At 37.4% G+C, this 11,253-nt stretch overlaps 1 protein-coding gene across 2 annotated transcripts in view; it reads right to left on the bottom strand.

The window, feature by feature from the left end:
* Positions 1-11,253, bottom strand: part of LOC107441394 (solute carrier organic anion transporter family member 74D) — a 44,327-nt gene that overhangs the window by 10,839 nt on the left and 22,235 nt on the right. For both annotated transcript variants that reach the window (XM_071184365.1, XM_071184364.1), the window contains exons 5-6: positions 2,034-2,232; positions 247-394 (exon numbers count right to left, since the gene is read on the bottom strand). In XM_071184365.1, the coding sequence (XP_071040466.1) occupies positions 247-394; positions 2,034-2,232 (347 nt within the window). The remainder of the gene's footprint in view (positions 1-246; positions 395-2,033; positions 2,233-11,253) is intronic.

Genomic DNA, 11,253 nt, shown 5'->3' with positions numbered 1-11,253 from the left:
ATATCGATTTATAGCCCAGTCCTAGTTGATACCCATTGATACAGATTTAAATCTTCCTTAAAAACTTTTATTTAACTTTGATTTTCGCAGCATTTTTTCCCTATGAATTGCTTATATTCCCTCAACGTTGATTTATTCGCATAAAATCTTGAACAAACATATTTTTTTTTTCAGTTTCAGTTCGCTCTGTTTATTACTAGCATGTTTGTCGGCATGATTGTAAGAGTGTTGCTGCAATATATTTACCTCTTTATCATCTTCGGTGTTATTGTAACTGTTGCATCCGGCATAGCAGGGTGAAAAATAAGTGGTCTTTTTGTCTGGACCACAAATGGGTGTATAAGATTTAGTAGTGCATAAGCAGTCACGGTTGCAGTCATTTTCTAAATTCATTCTGAAACAGTAGAGAAATCAATTAGTATTAAGCATAGTAAATTAAGCTTGTAAAAACCAACTTGCGAACCAAATGTTTATTTAAAGCTATAAAATTAGTGAAATAAGGAGAAAAATATCAGCTTGAACCATTGGGCGTATTTTAATTGTTCTAATAAACGATACTTCCATTTTAAAAAAAAAACACGACTTGAAAATCCTAATATGTGAATACATGAGTTCAAACTTTGCTTTCGCTATAATTCAGTACACAAACTAAAAAAACTAAACACAAAATGTGTCGAAAGGTTCTCGAGAAAATGAATTTTTAAATATACGACTTTTTGAAAATAAATAATTCCGAAACTATTTAATCGAATTCGTACATATCATGCATTTTGTCATTTTAATTTGTTTACCTTAAAGTAATGTCAAAAACTGTACTTGCTACAGTTAAAAAAATCGAATGTTTTTTTTTAACTAAAATATAAATAAAAATATTATTTATTTACTTATTTGGAGTGAATCTTTGGAAAACGAATTTCATAAATGCGAGAGAATGTTTTTGATTTGCTTCAAAAATTCTAGACATATAGCAAAATGCACAAACGTGAAATTAAGATTAAAGGGTCCAACGCCTTTCTTCACCAAACGATTGGGACCCAATTTTTCAGATGGCGAGCACTCCCATATTTTGAGGATCGAAAATCCTGATTCGCTGAAATAAAAGAATTCAGAGAAAGTACATTTTTGTGTCTGATTTCGTAACTTCAAATATCGTCTACGCTAATTAATTAGAATACTTAAGGTTTAGCTTTCGAACTATTAATATTAAATCTCAGTACGTGAAAATTTGGTCCTTAGATCCAAAGTTATTTAGGGTGTTCTTTTTTAGAGTCCATTGAATAAGACTATTCATCTGAAGCTTTTATTAACAATTATTTACTGCTTGTTAAAATAAACAGACACTTGTAAAAAAGTGCCGATTATAATTTCTTCTGCGAAAGTAGATCTACCAGGCCGGGATAGACTTATCGGTAGGGCGTGGGTCCACCTATGTCCGAGACTTCAAGGGTTCGAACACCCGACGGCCGAAGACAGTTACAATATGGTGTATGGTGACTGATGCACGTTAAATCTGTCGAATCGCAAAGTCCTCCATGTTTCCATAAAAAATCAATACCTCTGGGGGTATTGAATTGGAGAACGATCGTTCTCTGATTCAGGTCGAAATTACGATCTGTGGATGAAGAAATGGATGTATGAATGGGTCCGTCCTGTAAATGGGTGTGATGCATCGATGTAGCAAAAGTCGAATTCTTGGCCATAGATAGGCCAATGGAAAACAAGAATAATCTTATCCCTCTGCTTAAACAGGCATACGTCAACAACAAGTAGATTTCCTCCATCGTTGTTAGCTCTGGAAGTATCTTAAACGATTTACTGCTTTTGCCATGCAGCATATCAAGACACAGCAGTATTTTGGCTAAAGAACAGTTAAACTATTAAATACTTTTTCTATTCATAAAACTTTAGATTGCAACAAATAATTGCAAGTTTTTATCAAGAAATGAGTGAATTTAAGCTCTATCCAAACGCTGAGGTTCATTTCATGCCGGCTCTAAATTGCCGTCTACATTAAACTTATCATTTTTACTCACAGCGTACTCGTGAATGAGCTTTCTTGATCTGTCTGTACGGGTTGGCAGTTTATTTGCATTGATATCAGAAGAGCCAAGAGACCAAAGGATTCGGCAAAAAGCAATCCTCCTGTAAGAATTCGTGGACGAGGTTTAAATCTTCTCACCAAGCCACCACCAATGAGAATACCAAACATCATTCCTACGATGCTTATGGGTCCTGTAATAGTTAAAATGACATGCCGTTAACAGAGAAAAGTTTACAAATGACTTAAAAGTTTCAAAGTTCTAAAGTGTTCCATAAAGTATGTATTTTTAGTGTTGGCTCATAAGATTTGCAAGCAAAGCAGCGACTGACAAGGATGAATCAAACATCGCCAATCCCTTAGTTTTGTCTCTTAAAGTCAATTTGGTATTGGTGAATAAGAAGAAAAAAAAGTGGGAGGGGGTGACATTTCGTTCACAACAATCCGGTATTGCCATCCATGTTTATTTAAACTCCCTCCCAAGAGTTATTCATTTAGACATTCAGTAGGATCACTCATTAGTAAAAACAATACAAATAACAAAGTATAAAGTGCTACTCTTATAAAATCAAAAATTCAAAACATCACATTAAAGGCAAAAAAAAAATTTTGGATAGCTTTTTGACATCCTCTACGGCGATCAGAACTTCCTTTTAAAAATTTTAAAGTGGAAATAACTAGAAATTCTTAAGATATTTTTTCTTATTTTTATTAAGATTAAACTCCATTTGAAGTGATTGGAATACTCAATGACATAAATTTAATCTTCAAGTGAATGACTTCCTTAATAGACAGAACTATTACATTTGAAAGAGGGAAATGAAATTCTGACAGCGAGGGAAAGGTAATGGAGAAACAATATTTCCGGAGGATTCGAATAAATGGANAGAAGAGCCAAGAGACCAAAGGATTCGGCAAAAAGCAATCCTCCTGTAAGAATTCGTGGACGAGGTTTAAATCTTCTCACCAAGCCACCACCAATGAGAATACCAAACATCATTCCTACGATGCTTATGGGTCCTGTAATAGTTAAAATGACATGCCGTTAAAAGTGAAAAGTTTACAAATGACTTAAAAGTTTCAAAGTTCTAAAGTGTTCCTTAAAGTATGTATTTTTAGTGTTGCCTCATAAGATTTGCATGCAAAGCAACAACTGACAAGGATGAATCAAACATTGCCAATCCCTTAGTTATGTCTCTGAAAGTCAATTTGGTATTATGGTGAATAAGAAGAAAAAAAAGAGGGAGGGGGTGACATTTCGTTCACAACAATCCGGTATTGCCGTCCATGTTTATGTAATCTCCCTCCCAAGAGTTATTCATTTAGACATTCAATAGGATCATTCATCAGTACAAACAATACAAATAACAAAGTATAAAGTGTTACTCTTATAAAATCAAAAATTCAAAACATCACATTAAAGGCAAAAAAAAATTTTTGGATAGCTTTTTGACATCCTCTACGGCGATCAGAATTTCCTTTTAAAAATTTTAAAGTGGAAATGACTAGAAATTCTTAAGATATTTTTTCTTATTTTTATTAAGATTAAACTCCATTTGAAGTGATTGGAATACTCAATGACATAAATTTAATCTTCAAGTGAATGACTTCCTTAATAGACAGAACTATTACATTTGAAAGAGGGAAATGAAATTCTGACAGCGAGGGAAAGGTAATGGAGAAACAATATTTCCGGAGGATTCGAATAAATGGATTGTCAGCGTGAATGGATAGATTTTAAAGGAATGTCTGGCAGTTATTTCAATTTATACCTATGCAGTGAATTCAGACATTGTAATTCTTTACTCAATTTTTAAGAGACGAGAAATTACATATCTGAACCAATATTTTTTTATGACAAATAGACTATAGGCTTAAAAAGTGATTTTTTTTCTTTCTTTTAACCCCTTCAGGACCGGGCGGGAGGAGAGAAAAAGCTCTTCTGAAGGTTCCGAGTTTATACGCGCTATGCGTAACTAATACGAGATTTTATACGAGAAGACTTAATTGAGATCTCGGCCGTGTGATCTTGGGCCGTTAGAAATTAGAACGGCTCGTTTTATATGTGATATCGCGGGCCTTAAAAAAAGAATCGCGCGATCACGTATCATTGCTCTTATGGGGTTGATGCACCTAGAAAATTTTATGTCACTTTAAAATTATGAACTTAAAATAACGTAAATTGTATATTATGTTTTTGGAAATACATTTGAATAAATTGTGAAGTTCAAGTTGTATTGCATACTCCAAAGTTGAAATAATTTTCTCCTTCTATATCTTAAAATCGTAAACGACGCTACTGTTTCTCGCATTCTACTTCATATTTTGTTTTCATGAGCAAAAACTATATGACTTAAACTTGATACTGTGAATAGAGTGGGAAAATGAACACAGGGTACATTGGACGGAAAAAATGTAAAAATTCGGGTAATTGTGCGAGAATTATTAAAAGTTAAACTTGCAGTGAAAAATAACACGCAGTCTTTTGTCCACAGGAATGTAGCTAATCTGTTAAAATTTGATTTGCTGACAGCGCTAAATTTTTATGAGCCTCAAACATTTTTCTTTACAAGTTCTAATTTTTTAAATGTTACGGCAATTTTAGTGCTATTTTCATGATGCGATTTCTCATCTCTGTCATCTATTTCTAAGTCACATAATTCTCCAGTAATCGAATTATAAAAAAACGTCTTCTTTAAAATTCAAATTCTCGGGAACTATTCTGCTGATTTCGCTCAAATTCTGTATTTGCCATGTAAAATTGCATTCTTTAGAAAGTTATAAGAAACTGTATACCTGACAACTCGAGGGGTAATGCCTGCCGATTCCACGTGGTGACCGCTGGATACCTCTCACTGGGTAACTAAATGGCAGGCAAACAATATGATGAGCACATGTAAAGCTTTTGATACGGCATCATCCGTCGCGCCGGTTAACAAGGAATGCGTTCAGGAATTAGGCAGAGGTTCCTGTTTGAAAAGTTCTCTACCGTCTCCAGTAGCACTTGGTAAGTCCTCAGGTGAGCCCAGTGCCAATATCACTGCTTTGCAGCCTACTTCGAGAGCTGGTGAGGCGTCCAAAATCACTGACCCTTCCTCTGTAGGAGTCTCTGATCCCCAGAGGCACTCGGGGGACAGTGTGTCTGACGCCACTGGAATGTCCCCCAAGAGCTGGAGAAAGAAGTTGAGGGAAATGAGGACCACTGAAGCGAGTGGCGGAGCTAAGAGATCAAGGTCTTCTGATGCAACGCCCTTACCCAATGTGCCAACCCATAAACGAAAGAAGCTCAGAGAGGATGCTGTTCCTGGGAGGAAAGCCCAATCCAGGGAAGTGGTTCCCCCTAGTTGGGATGCCGAGCTGGAGGAAGGGGGATCCAAATGGGGGCCTCCAATCTGGAGTTTCTTTTGCTTGTGCTGTCAAGTCGACCAAGATAGCTATTGTACGGAAGGACTTTACTTCGGACAAGCTTTCTCTGAGAGATTTAAAAAACATCCTTAAGGAGATCTTAGCGCAGACTGACGCCATTCCCGGTGGCAGAAGAATGAATGAGATCTACAGCAACAACCTTCTAAGAGGAGCGTTGGTATTACAGTGTAATGAGTACACGATAGAGTGGATTCGAGGACACTTTAATGACGGATACTTGGACGACCTCATGCTTAAAGTTTTATGCGCTGAGGAGTTACCCCAGCCAGTGAAGTTCGCCTTTAAGACCAGAGAACAATTCTCTGATCAGATCATCTTTTTGTGGAATCGTCAGAGACTAAACCCAGGGTTGAAGTTTATGAGGTGGAGGGTTATGCAGAGTGCTGAGGGACCGGGCACCTCTAGATGGATCTTTGAGGTGGAGCCTGATGACTTGGAAGATGTTGTGAGGGCCAACTTTTGTGCACTCACTGGTGTGGATCATGGTGTCTTCAAGATTATCCACGATCCTAACAAGAAAAAGGCAGCAAAGGCTCCAACAACATCGGATGTCCTCTCTGTCGAACCTGATGACCAGGAGGAAATGGATCAGGAGGATGAAACTTGGAAGGCTAATTCCCATGATTCCAAGGAAAGTTCAATTGGAGCTCTTGATTTTTCAGAACTAGGGTTAAGCTCCGAGTCAGACGTAACCCTACGACCTGACTCACTAACTTCTATGCTTGGTGTCGACGTAGCAATAGAGCTGTTAAGGGAAGATCTATCTTCTAATGTTAACCAAGATAGGTAGGTGCCATTCTGGTTTCACTCATATTGCTAACCAATTGTGGCAACAATCAAGGTTGGTCAGATTAATCTCTATCCATCATTGCTGCCTCTAGCCTTATGGCTAAAAGCTTAAATGATGGAGAACTAGATATTGCTCTTATAAAAGAGCTTTGGACCCGCATGGGTAGAATTATGGGTCTCAACGTTAAAGGTTTCAATATTTTTTATGATACCCGTTGTGACCTTCCCAGGACCTGCATAGTGGCTAGGTCTAATCTAAATGCCCTTAATCTTGTCAACTTTCTTAACAGGGATTTAGTTGCAGTAAAGCTAAAATTTTATGACAATGAGACAATTTCTGACTTTGTCATAGTTTCAGCTTATCTCCCCTATGAGGAGAAGGACCCATTGTCTGATATTACTAGGGCTTTAATTGGCCACGGTAGTTCAAGCTGTAGAATCATCTTCGGCTGTGATGCAAATGCTCACCACACAGTGTGGGGTAGCAGTGATTGTAACCAGCGGGGAGATTTACTTATGGAATCTATCTTATTTTCTAATTTGTATGTCCTTTATAAAGGCAATGAACCTTTGTTACAAGCAACGAAGTCATTGACCTTACTTTATGCTTCTCTATTTCTATAGATTACGTTACTGATTGGAAGGTATCTGCGGCAGTTACTGCTTCAGATCACGAACTAATCACTTTTTCTATTAAAGGTCTCTCAGGACTGAAGGTCATAAGGAAGAACCCCAGAACAGTTGATTGGGGTTCCTTTAGAGAAGTTCTGGAGAGGAGCATGGGGAGCTTCTCTGGTAAGTACAATAATGTAAATGATGTGGAGTGGACTGTTGACCAAGTGCAACAGATCATACTCGATTCATATCATATTTCATGTAATGTTAAGTCTACTAGCTCCCCAAGGCGAGTTCCTTGGTGGTCTTCTGAGCTTAGTAAATTACGTAAGAAATGTAGGAAGCTATTTGACAGAGCAAAGAAATCTGGAGAATGGCAACTCCACCGAAACGCTCTAACTGCCTATCAGAGCTATCAGACGCTCTAACAAAGCTATCAGAGCATCTAAGCGTCGCTCTTGGCAGACTTTCTGTGATGGTATCAACGCTACTTCTGCCACCGCAAAGATTGCAAAAATTCTTACAAAAGACTTTAATTACAATTTAAATGCAATCCGTCTTACAAACGGAAGATACAGTGAATCAGGGGAAGAGGCTCTTAGAGAACTACTTGAAGCTCGCTTTCCTGGATCCAATCCTGTAGAGAATGAACATCTTCATGTCAATCCTACAACTACTGTAGTAAGTATGACTGGGAGGTCGCCAAGATGGTGGTCTCCTATGAAAAGGTTATGTTGGCTATCAAATCGTTTAAGCCCTACAAGTCTCCAGGAATGGATGATATCATACCAATAATGCTTATTCAGGGGGTGAACATACTAGCCCCTATTCTATGTAGGATTTTCCGATCCTGTATAGCATTTGGGTATATACCTTATTCTTGGAGGAATACCAGGGTAATTTTCATACCACAACCCGATAAGGAAAATTACTTTGAGGCTAAATCATTCAGATCAATTAGCCTCCCTTCCTGTCTGTTGAAAGCTATCGAAAAGCTAATTGACAGCTACTTTAGAGACACTGTGCTGATGGATAAGCCACCGTCCTCCACACAGCATGCTTATCTACCAGGCAAGTCAACGGACACTGCTCTATATGAGCTCTCCTTCCTGCTTGAGAAAACTATCTCAGATAGGCAAGTTGCTCTTGCGGTATTTATTGACATTAAAGGTGCGTTTGATGAAGTCCCTGTTGAGACAATCATCAATGCACTTGGAAAGAGAGGCATAAATTCAATAATTGCCAGGTGTATAGCCAATTTGCTATCCTCTAGGCCAAGGTGTATGGTGTCCTATGGTGTATGGTAATGGACTCTTTGTTAGTTAGGTTACCTGATCTTGGCATTCCCTGTATCGGGTATGCTGATGACGGTGTTATTCTTGTCAGAAGCAAGCATGGTAAAGCAGTCTCTGATATCATGAATGATGCACTTCTAGAAGTAGCTAGATGGTGCTCTGACTGTCTGTGAATCTGTCAATCCGTCCAAGATAAGTTATGTAGCCTTAACAAAAAAAAGGCATCTTGATCTAGGTAATGTATACTACCTGAACTATAAATTGGAACTCACGGAGATAGTTAAGTTTCTCGGGGTTTATTTTCACTCCAAACTTAATTGGGGTTATCATCTTGAATACGGTATCAGTAGGGCCACGAAGATTTTTTGGTCCTGCAGAAATGCTATTGGTAGAACCTGGGGATTATCCCCCAAAATAGTTTACTGGATATTCTCAATGATTATTTGTCCTATTATCACATATGACGTAATCGTCTGATGGTCAAAGACTTGATTGAACTCCACAAGGTCTAATCTTGATAGACTATAAGGAATGGTCTGTGTAGCCCGGTCAGGCTGTCTTAGGACCACTCCCACAGCTGCTCTTGAGAGCTTACTTGGGCTTCTTGCATTGAAGTTGAAGCTCAGACAGGCATAAAGCGTCTTATGTACCTTGGCCTATGGAAAGAGTATTCCAAACGCTTGTCATGGGGTTATCTTGTTTCACAAGTGATGGACATACCATTATGCCTCCTTCATCATGCCTAGTGATTATATGCCACTAAGATATGCTTTTCATAACCCTTTCGAGATCCATTTTCCTACAAGAGATGAATCGTTTAATTCTCCTCCGTAGCTTAAAGGCAAATGTCTAATATGGTACACCGATGGTTCAAAGATTGGTCCTAAATCAGGAGCAGGAATTTATTGCTCCAATGATGGTACCAAACTTCACTTTCCCTTAGGAAACTATGCCACTTTTTTCAGGCTGAAGTCTATGCCATTATCTGGTGCTGCACGATATGCTTAGACATGGGATATCAAAATATGATTTTCCGCATCTGTTCTGACAGTCAGGCTGCTCTCCTATCCCTGTCAAAGTGTGAATTCACCTCTTTGCTAGGGTGGAAATGCTTCTCGGTCCTTTGTGACCTATCTACTCATAACTGGGTATCCCTGCATTGGGTACCTGGACATATGGGTATTGGTGGAAATGAGCTAGCTGATGAAGCAGCTCGGGCTGGCTCTAATGCAATTTTCTAGGGGCCTCAACCTGCACTAGGCATTTCTCCCACCTCATTTAGGGCATCCATATTCAAGTTGTACGGCAAAATTGCCCATGAGCAATGGCGCGTTGCTGACGGTCAGGGACAAGGTAAGGAGCTGAATCATGACTGTGTACATCAAAAGGAGATTTTAAGGCTTAATAGAAACAGTTTAAGGAAGATCATTGGTCTTCTTTCCGGACATTGCTTCCTCAGGAGACACCTATATATAAGGGGAATTAAATCCAATTCTCTTTGTCGAGGCTGTCATCTTGAAGAAGAAACATCACGACATATACTTTGTGATTATGAGGTCTATTCTGCTCAAAGATTTGAGCATTTAGGACAGCATTGCGTCAAAACCTGAGAACTGCAAGATGTTCCTGTAAGATGCTTGCTAAATTTTATTTCAGCTATAGGGGTTTCATGCTAATCATGATTTAGGGTTTGGGTACAATAGACCTCTGGTCGATGTTCCCTGCTTCTTGGAGCTGCCCAACCTCTACTCAAAGTCTAAGTCTAATACCGTTACCGTTATTACCGATTTTTTTTTACCGTTATTAAAAAGAAAACGAAATAATAATCAATAGCTACTAAAAGTTATTTTTTGCATGCCTATAAACGATAATCTTTCCATAAACGAATTTTCTTATTCTGTACAAACTTTTTTCGATTCTCAAATAAATTTTCGAGATATGGTGAAATACGCAAAAAGTATAATTAACATTAAAGCGTCTAAAATTTGGCCTGCTCTCCGGAACAAACTATTGGGACAGTATATCCCTGATTGCGACTACCCCTTAAATTGTAGGAACCAGAAATCCTAATAAAGAAAAAAAACGTATGTTTATTCAGAGAAAGTACGTTTTTGTATCTGATTTTGTAACTTGAAATATTGTACTAGTTTTGTAACTTAAAATATTGTCAATCATTAAGATTGAGTCCTAGAACGTGAAGATTTGGTCATCTGATCAAAAGTTATTCCGGATGGTCGAACTATTATTTGCGCATTGAACGTGATATTTTACTGAAGTTGAGAAAATTTAGCTCTAAAATTAATGGATACTTAATCCTGTAAACACGTGGAAACTTCCAGGAAATAAAAAGCTACCTGGTTACGATTGCAGACGACCTTTACAGATTATTCTGATTCATTTAAAATGATTTTTAATAAAACCAAAGTAATTATATAAATTCAGAAATAATTTGACTGCTGTCTAAATTGAGCAAAATACATTTTTATAAAATAGCAACTCATTCATCATATTAAATGATTATTGTTTCTAATATTGGTATTTTGAGATCTGATTAAATACACAAAAAAAGTTTTAGGAATGGTGATATTGAGTAAAATCTTTCCAGAATTCAGTTCACATCCATAAAAATAATATTTGCGGAAGGATATTCGCAAGAAGTTTTCTAAGGAAGCTTATTTTTTTTCACATTTAGGCTAACCATTAATACGTTGCTATTATGTGTTCCTCCGCTTCAATCCTGTTCTAAATGATCAGACCCAATTAAATTCCTTATTTTAAATCTTTTGATCTAATTTAAATTTTAATCTATTGTTTGAGATTTGCACTGTTCAAAAATGCCTAAACTGTCAATTATATTCCTTGATGACGCACTATCTTCAATCCAATAATTTGGAGGGATGGCTGCTGAAATTGTGTTACGTGGGCTAGGATAGAATTTGATTTTGCATTGGCTATGGAATTAAAAAAATCTTTGTTTTATCATGTAATCATTGTTAGTGTAGTGTCCAACCAATAACAACATAGCCTACAGCTTTTGGTGTTCGCCACCTTGATATATATATATATATATATATATATATAACATAAAAA

Source organism: Parasteatoda tepidariorum, chromosome 8, assembly GCF_043381705.1.
Source record: "Parasteatoda tepidariorum isolate YZ-2023 chromosome 8, CAS_Ptep_4.0, whole genome shotgun sequence".
NCBI lineage: Eukaryota > Metazoa > Arthropoda > Arachnida > Araneae > Theridiidae > Parasteatoda > Parasteatoda tepidariorum.
Note: the sequence above shows the minus strand (reverse complement) of the source record. Positions and strands in the feature narration are given on the sequence as shown.